Source organism: Psammomys obesus, unplaced genomic scaffold, assembly GCF_907164565.1.
Source record: "Psammomys obesus unplaced genomic scaffold, mPsaObe1.curated_primary_1811, whole genome shotgun sequence".
NCBI classification, from domain to species: Eukaryota; Metazoa; Chordata; class Mammalia; order Rodentia; family Muridae; genus Psammomys; species Psammomys obesus.
This window is the reverse complement of record NW_026589732.1, coordinates 1,795,244-1,812,919: the sequence shown is the minus strand read 5'-3', so window position 1 is coordinate 1,812,919 and position 17,676 is coordinate 1,795,244. Positions and strand designations below refer to the sequence as shown.

The 17,676-nt window shown below is 52.5% G+C and overlaps 1 protein-coding gene across 2 annotated transcripts in view; it reads left to right on the top strand.

Moving 5' to 3' along the window:
• Shb (SH2 domain containing adaptor protein B) overlaps positions 1-17,429 on the top strand; it is a 114,812-nt gene extending 97,383 nt beyond the window's left edge. For both annotated transcript variants that reach the window (XM_055605353.1, XM_055605352.1), the window contains one exon: positions 16,581-17,429. In XM_055605353.1, coding sequence (XP_055461328.1) covers positions 16,581-16,764 — 184 coding nt within the window. In that variant the 3' untranslated portion in view covers positions 16,765-17,429. The remainder of the gene's footprint in view (positions 1-16,580) is intronic.
• The last annotated feature ends 247 nt before the right edge of the window (positions 17,430-17,676 follow it).

Genomic DNA, 17,676 nt, shown 5'->3' with positions numbered 1-17,676 from the left:
CCAGCTTTGTGGCCCTGCAGTGAGGCCGTGGGGGCTTTCCTTGAGTCTGAGGACAAGGAGGGCCCTCTGCATCCTGTGGTGTGGTGTGGGCAGTTTATGTCAGAAAGGCCTCCGACTGCTTAGGGACATCCCTTCGCATTGCCTGGAGCAGTGGGTTGTGTCAGCTGCTAGACTCCCAGTGTCAACCAGCAGATGCCCCCTGGGCTGCAGGGGAGGGTAGGTGGGTGTCATGGTCCAGGAAGAGCTTAGGGATGCATTTCAGTTAGGGGTGTTTTTCTTTCTTCTCTCCCCTCATTGATTTGTACGGTGAAGGAGGGAGTTTTCAAACAGTAGGCATGTCCGGGTCTAGCCAGGCGGGCAAGTGATTAATCTTAGTTTGTTGCTGCTGACAGCCAGGAGCAAGAAATAATAAATGTTTGCAGGGAGAGGAGAGGAGGGAGGGGCTGAGAAGAAGCTGAGCATTGCACCCCACAGTGGGGAGTGCGGAATTCACTGCCTTCTGTGGAGTCAACATCAGAGTTCCAGGCCTGGGGCTCCCGTTGTAGGGCCTGTCCAATTTGTGCAGAGTCCCCTGGGACTCTCATCCCCTGGGACCCTAAAACAAAATGAAAAAAAAATAACCAGGGAGGCTCCAAAAGCTTCCCTGCTCTCAGGCCACCTGTGTCCAGATGCCGCGGGGCTCCTCCGCAGCTGTTGAACTCCCTTCACGGTCCCCAGCAGGGCTCTGAGAGCATGATCAGCCCCTGTAAGGGCAACCTCCCAAGGAAGGCAGCTTGTGTGCCAGTCCAGCCCGAGCACAGTTGCTCCTTGTCTGGGGACCCCACCCTACCCAGCTCTTCCCGCAGGGCCACGTGTGCCCTGTGGTCTTCTGAGCCGCTAAGTTGGATGTAAGCTGGAGGAGGGATGCAGGAGACAGCACCTCGAGCACCTGCAGTGTACAATGTCCGAGCCTCAGTTTTCGCTCATCTGTGACATGTTTCCTGGAGCGTGAATAGATGTCTCACGTGCACACCTTGTTAGTTAATGCTCAGCTGTCTTCCTTGCAAACTGTGTAAAGCCACAGGTTGCAGGGAAAGAGGACTCTGCCCATGTCCACATGCTGTTACAGGAGCGGCAGAGTCGGTGTGGGGGCTGGAGAGAAGATTCTGTGGTTGAGAGCTTGATTCCAAGCATCCATGTGGCAGCTCAGTCTTCTGTAACTCTCTCTCCCGTGGATTTGACGCCCCCTTCTGAGCTATGCAGGCAAATAGCAGCCATACACAGAAAAATAGACAAATCTTGACATGAAAGGAAAAAGGTTTATGTGACTATGACTAGAGCAGACACTCTACCCTCATGACTGAGAACTTGAGCCTCACAGAACTAGGGTCAGATTTGGGCTGCCCTCTTCTGGATTGTGCCAGCGTGGAGACACTACTGGACCTCTATGAGCTGTACTCCTTGGGGGCTGTAGTTGATAGCTGTCTCAGGAGGCTGACTTTCTCGTTCTTGTCCTCCTCACTACCCTGGCCCCCCTCCAGCTCTCCAACCATATCCTTAGGGTTTGTAGACAGGAAGTTGTTCTCCACCCCCATCCTGAACCTCAGTCAGCATTTGAGACAGGTAGGTTTGGGCTGGGTTGAGGATGGGGCTCTCCATACACAAAGGACCCCTAACCATTCAAGGCTGCCAAAGGAAAAGACAAATGTTCTGCTCAATTAGTGTGCCTTGTGTTTTCTCCTTCTCGGAGGTTAGAGGAAGTGTGATAATTAAAAAGTGCTGCTTTAGGCAGAGGGACCCTCAGCGCTCTTTCGCCAGTGGCTGAGGGTGAGTTTGAAGTGTGCAGATGGCCTGCAGAATGAAGGATGCATTGACAGTTGTGATTCGGGAGTAAGAAGCACCTGCCAGCCAGCAGACACTTGCCTGCCTGGCCACTGCCCTCAGCATTCAGCCAGCCACTCTCTGGGTTCTAAAGCCTGTGTGCCAGCCATGTGGGGATAGACAGGTAGGTAGGTAGTATAGAAAACGTCCAGGCAAGTTCAGAAAGCATGGGTTCAAATCCTGCCTTGCCCCTGGGTGGATGGCATCCTGTAGCTGTCCTGACTCTTCCTTTGGAAAGGGATTCAAGCAGATCTCAGCTTGAGTTCCCCAGGAAAGCAGGTGGAGCAAATCCAGCAGTGAATAGCTCTGGAGAGCACCAGAAGGGGGTGGGCACTTAGCTCTCCCTCTGAGACACTGCTAGGAGAGAAGCAGGAACTATGCTTTTGTTCTTGCAGATAGCAGAGGTCATGTGATGCCACAGCTGTGAGTGAAGCTCAGATTTTAATGCAGCCTGACATTCCTTCTGCCCTGTGGGGTCCGTCTGAGCAGAAGGCACCCACTTCCTTACCACCAGGACTGCACCAGATGTTGCTGGCAGGACCCAGGTCAGGCATCCGCTGGCAGTTTTTCCCAGGCACTTGTGACATGTCAAAAGCCTGAAGACATAAAAGTCCTGGGATTTAAGGTGGAACCTGAAAGTAGGGCTCTTAACCCATGGGGGTTTCTGCTTTCTTCTGAGTCCAGTTTTCAAACCACCAGCTGCCATTGTTCTCTCTTTACAGCGGAGGAAGCCAAGACTCAGAGAAGCTAGAAACCTGTTCTGTGAAGTCATGTAGCTAGGGGAGGGCCAAGCAGTCTGCCTGACCCCAGGCTCTGTTCTTTCCTGACACCCCCTTAGCTCTTCACTCCAATTAAATGTGGAGGTACTGCACAGGGACTGGGGGTGTCCAGTAGCAGACAGAAACTGAAGCCAGCTCACAGGCTGGAGTACCTTCATAGGATTTCAGGAGTGCTTCTATGCATAGATGTGTGCTAGATCAGGAGGAAAGAGCTAGCCACTTGGGAGGTAGCTGCATCAGCTCAGTGAAGGACCAGGACGGTCAATAGATGGGTGACAAAGCAGGAAGGGCAGAGTTGAGAGCCGTGTCCAGGTTTCTGAGCAGCTAAGGGATCAGGTACAGTCTGCTTAGAAAATGCCCCTACCAAGCCATTGGGAGGCAGAGGCTGTGAGTTTGAGGCCAGCCTGATCTACAGATTGAGTTGAGGCTACACAGAGAAACCCTGTCTGAGGTTGGGGGGAGGAAGAAGAAAGGGAAGGAAGGAAAACATTTTTCTCTTCCAGATGCAGCTCCCTGCTCCCTCCAATTGTGCAGGCCCTGGAGGCAGTATGCTTATTCTGCCTCTCACTGCCAGTGCATGCCATTTGTACCAGAAGGTGGTGGCTGCCCCCTCCCATCTCGCTCCATCCTCCCCTCCACCAGGCACAGTGTTACCCTTTGTTCCTTCCCAGCATCTGAACCACCCCGATTACATTTCCAGCAGGCTTTTAATTATCTCCTATCAGCCTGCTTCATCTGACTGTGACTCGGCCACCAGGGAAGGCATTCCAACTGCCCATTCGTCACCAGGAAGCTTCTGTGGCCTGGACACCTCCCTTTGGAGGTGCTGGCTGATATCTCCAAACCAGAACACTTCTTTCTAATCACCCTTGTACCAGCTTGTTAATATAATGTATTTAATGAAATTTGTTCCCAGAGCCATCCAGGAAAGGTTTGTTTGCTGCCTTCAGGGAGAATGGGATGCTATAGAAAGAGAGTCCATGAGGACAGCCGCAGAGCATGTCTCCATGAGGAAGAAGAGCCTTGGAGAAGATCAGGCATCTTCTACCAGTGGAGTCCTACCTCTGTGCCTCTGAGGCCTTGCATACAGGGACTTCATAGAATTTTCCTCACCTTCGCATTGAGATGCTGCCCAGATGCAAGGGTCACTAGTCTTGGTGCCGACCTCGGTGAGGGCTGTGTGGTAGAGGATTTTCTTTTAGACTGTGTTACAAACGATTGAAAGCTCCCACAGCAAACCCAATCAGCCTTAACTAGAGGCATCTAGCGGTTCTCAAACTACAGCTGCAGGCACTAAGACGCCAGGTCATGTACAGGTTTTAACTGTTCCTGGGCCTCCTGGCAGTTAGAGGTCTTGTCCCACTTCCCGGCTCTGCAAGCTTGTATCCCTTCAGAGCCCACAAGCACTCTTTCCTTCTGTTTTCCTTGTAAGTGTTCTTGGTATTTGAGGCAGATTTATGAAATCAGACGTGAGGTTTTACAACTCTCATCTTTGCTCCCATTGCTCAAATGCTAAAGCTATAAAAGCACCGTTTGGGTTTATGTATGGGTATGAATGAGAAGGGGGCCTCTGGCAAGCACGCACATCCTGGCACTCGCTCTCCAACTGCTCGTGTCCAGGTAGGTCCCTAGTGGGCATCCTCATCCCCCAAAAAAGCACTAACCACACTTGTGCTTTTTTTCCTCTCTGTTTCTTTCAAGATTACGTCACCCAAGAGGACAATCAGAGACAGTTAGGTTTGGCAAAGCTGGCTTTTAGGAATGCTTTAAATAGAGTATCTTTTTTCCCACCCCCTTTGGAAGTTTTTCTTTTGAAAATCCACATGTGGCTGATGGCCTCCAGGTGTGTGGTTCATCCTGCCACGTTCCCAGCCCAGATGCTTAGGGTCGGGTGCACAAACAAGCAGGCAGAAGAATCCTGATGGGTGTTAGGGGACTCCTTGAAGGTGACAACATGTGGGCAGGGCCTTGTAGGATGTACAGAGCGTGTCTTAGCCTTCCTGTGGCTGTGACCACATCGCCTGAGAGAAACAACTCGAGGGAGAGAGCAGAGAGGGCAGGGCAGGGCAGGGCAGCTCAGTGTATGATAGCAGGAACGTGTGGTGGGGGCTGGTCACATCATTGCAGATTAGGAAACAGCCAGGTAGAGCCAGGACAGGTGTAATCTTCAAAGACTGACTCCCGGGTACCAGCTGCCCACCCCACCCCCAAGGTTTTCATAGCCTCCCAAAGCAGAACCACCAGCTGAGCAACAAGTGTTCAAAGCGTGAGCCTGTGGGGAGAGACAAATTCTAGACTCAAACCGTGAGACTTGAAAGGAGAAAACTGGGGAAGTAGGCAATCCTGCCCAGTGATCGCACCCCCCCACACACACACTTTGCCTCTCAAGATCAGGGGTTCAGAGAAGTCGGATTATTCACCTGTAGCTAGGCCAGCCACCAGCGGTTGTGGCTCGCCTCCTGCCTAGGGGCTGCCTCTCAGCAGCCCATGAAGTCAGGAGGGTCAGGAGACGAGAAGTGTGTCTGCAATGGCCAGCAAGAACTGTACAGAGATCACACACCCCAGGAACAGCTGATGGCTAGTTCAACTTTCATACCAGAAAACAAAGGCTATATACCCCTAAGCAAGTGAGTGAGCAGGCTCCAAAAATAGGTGTACATAATTGGTTGAAACTGGGCACTTCAAGGATGCTTGATTTGCATTTTACAGCACCCTCCAATCAGTGCTTAATATAGGCGCAGGGAGGGGAGAGCTAGCAGGGAGCTGTGTCAGAGGCCGTTTGTGAAGTGTGGCTAGGGGAGTCTGTGTCTAAAGACACTTTCCAGATAAAGTCAGGCAGAGAACAGGGGACCCTGTAGAAGGGAGGGAGATCTGCCTTTAGCACCGAGCTCGTAATGGCCATCCAGTCCAGGCAAGAACTGCCACCTCAACCAGCAGGGTACCTCCAACAAGCAGTCATAGTCCTGTTCTTCGCACAATTCTCCACCACATCTTAGCTTGCCAAAGGGTAAATGATGTGTTGGAGACAGCCCTCTGTGAAGTGAGACGTTGCACCCTGAAGCCTTGTGCAGTGCCTGGTCACTGGCGCTGGGAACCAACTTGAACATGCTATGAACAGTGTCCTCTGAGGCAGGTGGAACGGTGCCAGGAACAGTGATTACAAGCTTGGGATGGTGACTCAGACACCTGGACTGTGATACCTAGACCATGTGTTCTGCCTCCACAGAGCAGCATGCCCCTTATGAGTTCGGAGTTCCAGGCTGTAGAGGTCATCTTTTCTGCCCAGGATGGTTCTGAACCCAAAAACACCATTTAGGATTGACTCTGTGGTCTGTGGGAGTCGAAGCTTTAGCAGGCAGGCAGGCAGGCAGGCAGGCAGTTCTGATGGTGAGTAACTGTAACTAATTACCTGCAGCCATGCTGAAAAAAAACATAATTAATGTGGCCAAGCCCTGACCAAATCATAAAACGGAGGCTTTGTTGTGTATCAAGGCAGGAATCAATTTCATTAGGGAGCACAGAGCTAGAGATTTAATTTTGAGAAAGTCTTCTACCTTGTGGAAAGAGGCTGTCAGGAAGCTGCCAAGAGTGGATGTCCAGTGTAAGCAGTTTTCCCCTCCAGAGCCAAGACAACTGAGAAGTCACCGTGACCTTCCCGAATTGTTTGTCAGTCTTCCGAGTGTGACCCGAGATGTGACTTTTGCCTGTTAGCAGTTTTGAACATGTATCCTTCAGTTTGGGTTGGGAGGCGAGAACTTAACTGTACCTAATGGCCAATGGGGAGGCAGTAGAGCCCTGTCCTTAGAGACTGAGAGGAGAGAGATGCCCTCAGGAGGTCAGCAGGCTCCGCCGCTAATGGTGGCGTGTAAGTGCACATGGCAGGACCCAGCTAGGCAAATCCACCAGGGACACCGGGCACGCCAGCTGGGTTGTGAACACAGGAATGACCGCCGTGGGGCGAGGAGAACACTGCTCCAGGCCTGGCGGAAGCAGAGCTTGGAGCTGGAGCTCCCACCAGCAGGCTGGAGTAGGTATGTTTCAGCTCAGAGTGCAGAGGGCAGTGTAGAGCTGAGATTAGACGGTGAGGTATGTGGCCGGAGAGCTCCGGGGGCTGCAGGTGAGCAGCGAGAGCATGCTGTGCTCACGGTAAATGCTTGTACCACAAAGGCACTTCCTCCTCAGAGAGAACGAGGAAGGTGGGTCTCAAGCTTCAGTGGGCCAGTCCCCAGAAAAACACACCAGAAGCACATTCTGGTTCCAAAGAGGCCCAGAGAGCTGGGAAGTGTCTTCAGGACACGCCCTAAGAAACTGTTTTTGAGACCCAGCCTGCCCTCGTGCCCGGGGCATGAGGTACCTGTGAGGATTTTTCTGTATGGAAATAGTCATTTCTCAACATGTGTTTGATCGTACATCAGGCTGCTAAGTTTGCATGAGTTGAGCCTCCATGGTCATCTGCTCCTGTCTCACTGTTACAGATTGGGGAAACTGAGGCCTGAGAGGAGGAAGCAGGCTGGGACCCTGAGCTCTCAACACTCAGAGGGCCTGTGGACTGGTCCTGAAGGCAGCTGGGATTTTTCCCTCTGGCAATCACTGTCGTTCTTGTGTCTGAGCTATTGGCAATCTACCATGGGCCTTTGAACTTGCAGGGAGGAGAAAAGCATCCTGAGGTTAGAAGGCTGTTGAGCCCAACCTAACCCAGACTCCAGACCTCGAGAAAGTGACCACTTCCTCTCGCACCTCCTTTTCCTTACTTGACCTCATAGGGCTCCGTCACTGTGGTCCTTACCACTGATGGCCTGGATGGATCACCGTGGTCTATAAGACTCAGCCCTACCACTTGCTGGGTCTCTCAGTGGTGTCTTCTCTCTCAGAATCTCTGAATATGGTAGTCCTCCCAAGCGAGCACTCAACACCTGCTAGAGGGCATGTGTACTGACAGACTTTATTGATAGATCTTGTGCTGGAGAGATGGCTCTTTTAAAAAATAGATCTCTTTGGCTTTTTGAAACAGAATCTTAGGTCACCTGGGTTGGCCCTGAGTTCACTGAGTAGCCCAGGCTATCCTCAAACTCCTGATCCTCCTGCCTCTGCCTCACAGATGTTGGGATTCCAGGAATTCCCACCACTCTTCACACTGCCTCACACAGCAGTGTGGTTTGGTTTGGTTTTGCAGTCTGGGGAGGGGAACCTTGGGCCTCAAGTAGGCAAGTGCTCTCTCACCGAACCACACCCTTCCGTTTACTTTTTCTTTTCAGACAGGCCCGTGAAGTTACCTAGGGTGACCTTAACCTTACAGAGCCAGGGTTAATCCAGGGTTCCTCGAACTTGTGGTTCTCCTGCCTCAGCCTGCCAAACAGCTGGAATTACAGGCTTGAGCCACTAGCTGGGTGGAAAGAGTGTGTGTTCTTTTGAGTGTCTTGAGTGTGGGGAAGTGATTCTCAGGCTAGTGAACACCCTGCCAGTATCACCTATGCTGCCCGCTGATACTCAGTGACAAAGCTATGGCCAACACCCAGGCCTCTCAGCTAACTATGGAGGCTGCCGCCAGAGGGCAACGTGGCCATCATGGGTTTGAGGCTGCCAATTTGGCCCTGAACAACAGACCAGACAGGCTGGGGGGTACATGCTGATTCTGGGCCCAGATTGACCAGAGCCAACAGACAGACCAGATGGACAGCAGTTGTGTGGCAGTTTCTGCCCAGCAGGGGAAATGAAGCTAATACTTGAGGGCGCAGCCCTGGGCCTTGCGTTTGCACCAAGAGAACCTGCCTGCTCTTCACCTGCCGGCTCTGTAGTGGAAAGCCACCTGTGGCCATCTTCTTAAACACTCTACCTCATTTGGGGTGCTTAGGCCTCTACCTCCCTTCCACCAACCCCAACCTTAAATAGGAGAGAGAAAAGGTTAGTGAGGAGAGGGAGCCCAGACCCCTTTACTTCTCCGGGCTAGTTAGCATCAAGGGGTTCTTTTAGGACTCTATATCAATCTCTGTCAACCGCAGACACAGCTAGCCAGCTCCTCCACGCTGCTGCACCCCAAAGCATCTCTCCATCTGTGCGCTCCAAACTGCCAGACTGTCTCTGGTCTCTCACCAACACCGAACTCCACAATCACCACACCTTCTCTGTCTCGGCTCTTATATTTATACTCTTGAGTCCTAGACCACACCCTCCTTCATGAGGCACGTGGAAGGCATTACCAGCTGGCAAAGATGACTCCCCGCACGTGACACTTAACAGGTGTGGACAAACTATAACCCAACTAAAATCCCACACTTGGGATTAAATAAAATAATTTTTGCTTAACATACAAAGAAACCAAAACTTGCATTACACAGCTCAGACCTCAAGAACTCAGGACACCTTGGTTCAGGTGAGAGACGAATATAAAGGGGCACAGGGCTCAGAGGGGCAGCATGGGCCTCTGACCCGGGCAGGCTGGCCCAGGGCTCTGGCTTGTATCCATCCTTGTCTCCCAAGTATAGTCGGTCCCAGGCCCAGTACTCTCCCCCGTATGAGATATAGTCCCTGGAATTTGGCTATGGGAATAGAAGGGGAAGGTGCCAGGATTGGTTCTTGGAAGTAGTCTAGAAGAAGCCTTGGGAACCAACTGTTTGGCAGGTCCTGTGTTACGTCTTGAGCCTTTACCAAGGAACCAGGTGGCCTTGTGTTAGCCCAGCGGTCACATTTGTTTATCCTGGAAATATCTGGGCAGAAAGTTAGGTGTGATTTCTGTGCTGGTGACTGGAGTCCCTTACCCTTGACACTACTGGTGTTCTGGGCTAGGTTTTTGTTCTATGTGTTGCTGTCCACTTAGAATCATCCTTGGCTCCTTAGCTGGACGCTAAGCCCTGGACCCTCCAGACATTGGCAAATCCCTCTCAGGGAAGGTGGGGTGATGGGCCCAGTGAGAGTCGCAGTCTCCTAAGGAGGATGTAAGCAGAGACTGTCCTTTTGTCCTGAATGGATTTTGTCCATCCTGTTTGGCACAGGCTCAGACTCCTGCTTTGTGTTGTGTCTCTGTCTCCAAGCCCAGAGAGCCATGTGGATGGTGCTGGACAGGAGTGTGCCCGTTCTTTTCTGCCCCACCGTGCAGCAGCACCCCCGCTGGCTTGAGAGCTTCAGTGGAATGGTCTCCTCCACCTTTGCAGAGGGGATCCTAAAGCAGGGATGTCAGTGGCATTAGACGCTGACCAAGATCTGTGACTTGAGTCAGTGTGTGGGCTGGTGCCCGCTGCCGCTGCCAGCCCTCCAGCAGTTTCACATGTTCACGAATGAACCGGAGGGTGGGGGGAACCCTGACCCAAGGGGGCAACGCTGTCAGACCTAGCCTGCTCTGTACATAGCTCAGCAAACAAGAAGCTCACTCCTGCCAGGGCTCAGTCTTCAACAGCTGCTGGGATGACACTTCATACCCTTAAGAAGATTGTCCTTAATAATGGTCTCATCTGGCCTTACCTCCTCTTTGTGTGTGAGATCAAGCCTTTTATTTCTGTGTCCACCTGCCTGTGTGTCCCTCTGAAGATGGCACTGTGTTGATGCATCATGATGTACAGAAGGTCTTCAGACCCCGGGCTGTCCCTTAGAGCTGGAACCACGGGCACCTCCCGAAGCCTGACCCCTGCCAGTGTCTTTACTGAAAATGTAGCCATTCAGCTGTAAATCAAGCTGTCAGCATTTCCATTTGGGCATTGTTTACCACTGGTCCAGCTTCTCACGGCTCTTTGGAGGTGGCGGGTTGCCGGTGTGTGGCTCTGTCAGCCTGTTCTGCCCACCCACTTGTTTGGACTCCTGGGACATCTCTGCTGTAAAGGGCCTTGGTGCCCCCAGCTTGTAGGCTTGGAGATCACAGTCCGCAGTGAGGGTCACCTGTTCGCTCACACATTTGGGAAGCCCCGGGGTCCTTGACCTGTGACCCAGAAGATTGCTTCTCCCTCACTTGGACATCTGCTTTTCACATGTGTGTCATAGGCATCTGCCTTTCCTGCCAGTCCCCTACCTTTGTCATGAATCTTGGGAAGAATTAAGATATTCTCGGGTGGTCAGGGCAGCACTGCCTACTGTGGTGACCACACCTGTAATTCCCAGCGTGTGGGTGTATGTGTGGGGGGTGTCAAGTTCAAGGCTAGCCTGGGCTACATAGCAAGAGCCCATTTAAAAAAAAAAAAAATCGAAAGGGACTGCTGTGACGCTTTGGAGATATCCATAGAGAAATCATGTAGAGATCCTCATGGCTTCCCATGGAGTAGAACTCTGTGTTTCCTCCTCCTCCCAAACCCTGAGGCCTTATCTACTTAATGTCATCAGGCTATCTTGTCACAGGGACCAGTCTCTGCCACTTTAGTCCAAGGTGTCACCAGAAGTAATGACTTACTATTCAGTCTCACGTAGTAGGCCGTTAGCTTGAGCTGACTGTTTCTCCTCCTCTGGTTGCTCTGAGGGTATAGAGACCCCTGCAGGACATCCAGGCAGTGGATGACTGGTGACCCTGTGCTGTCAAGTCACCTGCTAGAGCACCTGCTGTCCAGGTGTGGGTTCGGTTTCCCTGAGACGTGGTCCCAGCACAGTGTTCCTCAATTTCCCACAAAGTCAGAGTAGGTGAGGCTATCTGGACTCACCCCTGTGAAACCCAAGCACTTTGGGAGGATCATGAGTTCAAAGCCAGCCTGCGCTACCTAGCAGGAACTTGTCTGGAGAGGTGAGAGGGTTGTAGAGGTCTGAGTCACAAAGCTGTTGGCTTTCAGAGGTGGGATGGCCAGGGAAGAGGCAGTTACCACAGTGACCTACCTGTTTGCAGCTTGGTGCGGCCATGGAGGCACTTTATCATGGCCATCTTCCAAGCCAGGCTCTTTGCCAAGGCCATAGAGGCTTGCTATTAGAGCAGGGACTTAGCGGCTTAGCACAAATGTTCTGTCCATCGTGGGCAGATGGTACGTCTGGCCTCTGTTGTAGAGGACGGAACTCTGTACCCTCCCTCTCCCCCAGTCATGGATTGCATTTAAAACTACTTTAGTATGGCCTCATTCTTTTCACCCCTTCACTGATCTGCCCCAGAATCTGGGTTCCATGGTCAGATTCAGATGTTTAACAATGACCTAACAAGAAGAAATGCAACTCCTCAGGGCCCAGCATGGAAGTTCCCCAACTGAGGCTTGCTCTATGTCCTTCAGGAAGACCAAGTTCAGAGGAAAGCTGGGCTTATATTTGTGGGTCGTGCATGTGAGCCCTTGCAAAGGGCAGTGACTAGCTTAGGGATCTCACACGTGAGCTCTGAACTCCAACAAAGCACTTTGACCACTGTAGAAAATCTCTTGGCTTAACAGGCTCTTTGTACCCACCTGACAGGGTTGTTCCTCTGAGAGCCCCCTCTTTCTGCAGGAGCCTTTCTGGGCTCACTCTTCAGCTTATCTTCTGGAGCTTACAGCAGGGGAGGACTCAGAGGGCCTCAGTTCCCTGCTCTAGGCAGACAATGGAGAAAGGCGGGCCTGAGTAGGCAGCCAATGGAGAAAGGCGGGCAAGCCTGGAGTGCCCTGGTACAGGCCAGGCAGGTGCTGTGAGCCCAGAGCTGGGAGTGCATTCAGCTGGGAAGCGTCACACAGCAGATAGAGTGACCAACCTTCGGGTCTCACAGAGCATAGTCTCAGACCTGCCTGAATCTGTTCAGTTGGGTGGCTGAGCAGAGATGAGGTCACAGTGGTAGCTGCAGTTCCTGAGGGCTGAGAAGGGAGCTCAGGCTGCTTAGACCAAGCACTGAAGCTGGGCATGCTTGAAGGCACCTAATGCCACTTGGGAAGTGACAGGAGGATCATTGGCCCAGGGGCCATCCTTGACTACACAGCAACTTTGAGGCCAGCCTGGGCTATGTCCCCTGGAGGAAGAGAAATAGGAAGGCTTCAGATCCAAATCCTGGCTCTTGTCTTTGCCCATGAAATAAGGCACATGGTCTTTTTTCTGAGCCTCAGCTTCCCCATCTGCAAGTGATGCTAGTCATGTCAGCTGAGCTTTGCCTGGTATCCTGCATTCTGAATTGCCACTGGGGACCGTGGACGGTCCAGAGCTCAAGGATGTGAAGCACGTGACTCAACAAAACGGCTCCCATCACTTTTCAGGTCAAGGCGAAGCAGAAACTCCTCCTATGAGGGTTCCTGTGCCCGGTTTCTCCATGCTAGTCCCATTGGGCTATTTCCTTCTTCCTCCCACATAAATATTATATGCAAGTGTTTTTAAGTCATTTCATCATGAAAAGAAACGATTTAACATAACTATTGCCCAGGATTCTTCATGAAATATGCATCAAGCAATTAGGTCTAAAAGCAAGAGGTGAGGCCTTGCACCCTGGCTCAGCAGTGGCCAGCTGTAGGCTGAGTGATGTTTTATTAAAGCTCATGATTAGAAGGCGAGGTGGGGCCTGTTATTAGGCCAGCACACACCAGGCACGCTTGCTAATCCTGGGGACAGTGACAAGGAGGTGCTTTTTGTGATGGTAATGAGCGATCTGAGTGCCCTGACAGCCCCAGTACCCCGCCTCCCTGGGCCTTACAAGACTCGTTAGACAGGTCACCACCAGAGACGCCCCCTGATTGTGACTTCGCTCTCACAAGATGTCCTATCAAAGGAGACAGGGCCAACAAAGGAACAGTTGGCAGGAGCCTGTCAGGGCTCCCAGGGAAAGGTCCCAGAACCATCATGGCACCCTGCACCAGGCATAGGAACAGGCTCTGCCTGAACGTGAGCACAGAGCTCTGATGGCAGCTGCAGCCCCCTTGCTGGGTGCCTCTCTGGCCTGTTTCCTCCAGTGTATCAAAGGGTGAAGGTGCAGTGACTACAGGCTACTTCTCACTGCAAAATCATCTTGTTCTAAGCAGCCATGGTCTTCTGGTACATACCCTTGTCTGATGCGCCAGCTGGGTCACCACAGAGATATAAACACCTTCCTTTCTATTCCAGTTGGCTTTCTGTTGCTGTGATAATACCAAGCTAGGTATATTGGCACACACCTCTGATCCCACCGCTAGGAAGGCAAAGGCAGGCAGAGCTCTGTGAGTTCAAGGCCACCCTGAGCTGCATTAACAAGCTCAAAGCCAGCCAGGGCTACACAGTGAGAGCCTGCCTGTCTTAGAAGAAGGGAAAAAGAAACCCAGACAAAAAACAACTTGGGTAAAGAAGGGTTTATTTGACTTACTGTCCTAGTTCATCATTGAGGGATGTCGAGGCAGGAGTTTGAAACAGTTGGTCATACCACATCCACAGTCAGGAGCAGAGGACGATAAACAGTATGGACCCCTCCCCAGCCCTGGCTGACCTGATCTGGACAATTCTCCATTGAAACTTCCCTAGTGATCCCAGGTTATATCAAGAAGGCAGTAAATGAGCCAGGACACCTGGGGCCATCTGCAAGTGCTAACACATCCCAGCTGGTGTTTTTATGTTTCTCATGACCAGCTAGGCTGTGATACCACACAATGCTTCAATATGTGTGCACGTGCCTACGGGGCATCACATGACCTTTGAAGTGACTGAGGAGCCAAGAACCTCTTGGTGTAGGATTACCACCCTGTCTTCGTGGCTAGGGCCGACTAGGCGAAGTGGCTCAGGCTGGTAACTTCAGCATTCCGGAGGCTGGAGGATTGTGGGTTCAATCCAGACCTCCATGAAAGCCCTGCCTCAAAACCCACAAAAACATGGAAGCTCATTCATGCGTAGGGCCTTCACTGGTTGGGAAAGGCATTCACAGTTCCTGGGACAGTTTTGTGTGTAGCCTTCCGGCCTGCCCCTCTGGTCAAGGGAATGGAGGCTCTGCATGAAGAGGACATCTGCTTAGTCCATCCTGTCAGTCCTGCTACCTCGCCTGATTTTATATGGAGCACTAAGGGTCTGGAAGGTATTTGGGGAGAAGATTGGGCCTTGCTACTGATTGCTGTGAGGACCTCAAGTCCCTCGTGTGCATAGGAAATGAAGGGGCAATTCCCCTGCCCCCCCCCCCCCCCACCGCCTGGGAATAGAGGCACACCTCCCTCCACCTGTGGCTCCTTAGAGCCGTTGCCAACCTTGCTGCCTCCTCGATGGCACGAGAATCTAGTGTGGAAATCTAGTGTTAACCCTTAACCTTGTGAGTTCCTCCAGACCCCCTTGAAATGTGATAGGAGCTGTTCTGTCGGCCTCTCAGATCCGCAGCGGTGCTGTCTTACAGATCCTCTACTCTGCTCCCTCTGATGTGACTGTGGAAGGATCCTGGAGCTAGGGCGCTTCGTTTCCAGAACTAAGTGCACTCAGCATCCCTCTTCCAGCCAGGCTGAGCAAGCTCTGGGACATCGTCTGGGTGTCACTTCACGGCAGCTTCAGGTCCTTTTCAGGCTGGCTGGCATTGGCAGGCTCTGCATCATGCATGAGTCCTCAGCACACTGGGCTTTGTTTTCCGTGTGACATGCCGGCCTTCCCAGGTGCCTGAGTAAGCACTCCTCCTACACTCCCCGCCTCCCCCAGCACAGAGGTGATTGTAGGGGCCAGTGACCCTTCCACTGCAGAGCAGAGCTTGCCACAGGCCCTGTAATTAGAACATCGCAGCCTTAAGACTCTTGATTTAAATTTCAGTTCTCCACAAGAATTATTCTCTCTCGAAATGTAATTGCTCTCTGAACGATTTCCTTTAAGCCGGGGTGACATCTCTAAATGCACTATTGTGTGCAGATGCTCTGCTCTGGGCCCGCACTTCATTAAGCATTTTCCCCACCCATCTGGAGCGCGTAGCAGGGTTTGGGGGTCCTTTCCACCCGGAGGACAGCTAAAGCTTAAGACCCCCATTGGAACAAAGAGATCAGAAAGGGACCTGGGCCCCAGGAAACCCAGAGCCCTCAGAGTCCACAGGGGGCTCTCAGCTTCCCTAGGTTGCTCTGGCTGCTGGGTCCTTAGGGCTCTTCACGAGTTAGCATGGATGGGCCCCGAGATGTGGCACACTTGGTGTCAGAAATCTTAGGCTTTTTACAAAGGACAGACACTGGGAAAGTTGCACAGTGCCACAGGAATGGGCACAGGTCAGGGTCGGGTAAGTGACCAGGAGGTGGCAGCCTGCACAAAGGCAGGGTGATGGAACTATGTGTGAGCTAAAGTGTGGCTGGAGGTTGGGGCCTCGAGGTCTTCTGGGGCACAATACTAACGGCTGAGACACGTGGCCGTCCTCATCCGTGACCTGTTCCCATCTGGCATGCTGACAGAGTTGGGGTTACCACAGACCAGGACACGTTCCGAGAAGTCAGGATCTGCCACTGCCTTTTTTTTTTTTTTTTTTTTTTCCAGTTTCTCAGAAGTTGCTCTTCCAGGACAGAACTGAAACCAGGTGGAGCAGGCAGAGAGCTCTGGCCCCGCCCTTGCATAGGGTCTTGGGGAAACTGAGTGTCGGGTGGGGTGGGCACATGTCATCACAGCCTAGAAAGTGCAGACGGAGTCAGTCGTGAAGGAAAGCACTCCGCCCTGAGAGCACCTACCTAAAACGTGCTTGATAAGGAACATAATTCTGTCCACATCCCATTGGCCATAGCTTGTCATGTGGCTGACTACCCAAGAGAAGCTGGGAAATGTAGTTCCTGGCTGGGCTGCCCCTTCCCTGAGATAGTTACCCTCTGTCTAAGAGGACAGCTTGCCTGCCATTGCCATATACTACACTGGCCAAGGCCACCTGCCAGTTTGGGGCCTCCCAGAAGCTTTTGGGTGAAAAGTCTTTACATAATTACCCCTGGACCCCAGTCAGCCGCTGGAGTGGAGGGTGCTCCTGGGTGTGGCTGGGACCCCACTATCTAGACAGCTGGGAGACTTGGCACCCTTGCCCCAGTGCCCAAGGCCAGCTCCCGAGGAGTGCACAGGCACTCGGAGCAGAAGCACTGCAGGCCGCGCCGGTGCCTCGGTCCTCAAGACTATGTACATGCTCTGACCTCTGGGTTTTGTCCACAGGAGCAACCAGGGCTTTATGCACATGAAGCTGGCCAAGACCAAAGAGAAGTATGTTCTGGGTCAGAACAGCCCCCCTTTCGACAGTGTCCCGGAAGTCATCCACTATTACACCACCAGGAAGCTGCCCATCAAAGGGGCCGAGCACCTGTCCCTCCTCTACCCAGTGGCTGTGCGGACTCTGTGAGAAGACCAGCCTCACCCTGCTCTGTGACCAAGCCCACTACCTGGAGGAGCTGGCAGGGCACCGACCAGCTCCGTGTTGCCAGTGGTGTCCAGTGTGTGTCGTGTGTATGGTACTCGCACACCACTGCATGTCCTAGGAAGCTGTTGCCACGTACAGGGTTGGAGAAGGCCTGGATGAAGAGGGGCAGCCTGCCGTCATAGCACCCAGCCTCTACCCCACCCCCTTCTCGAGTTTCTGTGAATTAAACTATTTGCAATCCAAAGAGATGCCTTCCAGGGTGAACAAAGGTGGAGCTGCTCCAGTGGTGGGCGGGGCCCAGCGGCGGGTGGGCGGAGCCCTGGCCCGCATCTCTTTGTTCTCCATTCTCCAGTTGTCAGGAACTCACCAGTGTGTGGGCAAGGTCCGTCTTCCCCCCCCCCCCCCCCCCCCCGTTGGTGCTGGGAGCCCAGGAGGCCCTGGGAGCCGCCCCGTCTGGTGCACGTCTGAGTCTCTGGGTGTGCATAGTGAGTGTACGCCCGAGAGACCATGTCATGAACCAGAGAACACCCCCATCCACTTTTAGATGTACACTCTGTAATTGTTAGCTGTCAAGGAACCGTTGTGCAGTCTAAGAGGATGCAATTATTTATGAATAGGGTGTGTAAATAAAATAGTCATTTAATATATACTATTAGCCCTTTTTTAATTATTCAAAAAAATATATATCCCAGAGCGTTCCTGCAGTGGGAAATGCTGGCCTTGCTGGTTTACTTCCCAAGCAAGATGTGTGTCCTGGACGTTTTGGCTGGATTAGCAGGCCTGCAGAAGAGGGTGCAGCCTTGGAAACCTCTGGCCACCCCAGTGGTCACTGTGGGAACTGGACCTAGGCAGAGGAACAGTGTGGTCAGAGGGGTGAGTCAGCCGACATGGATT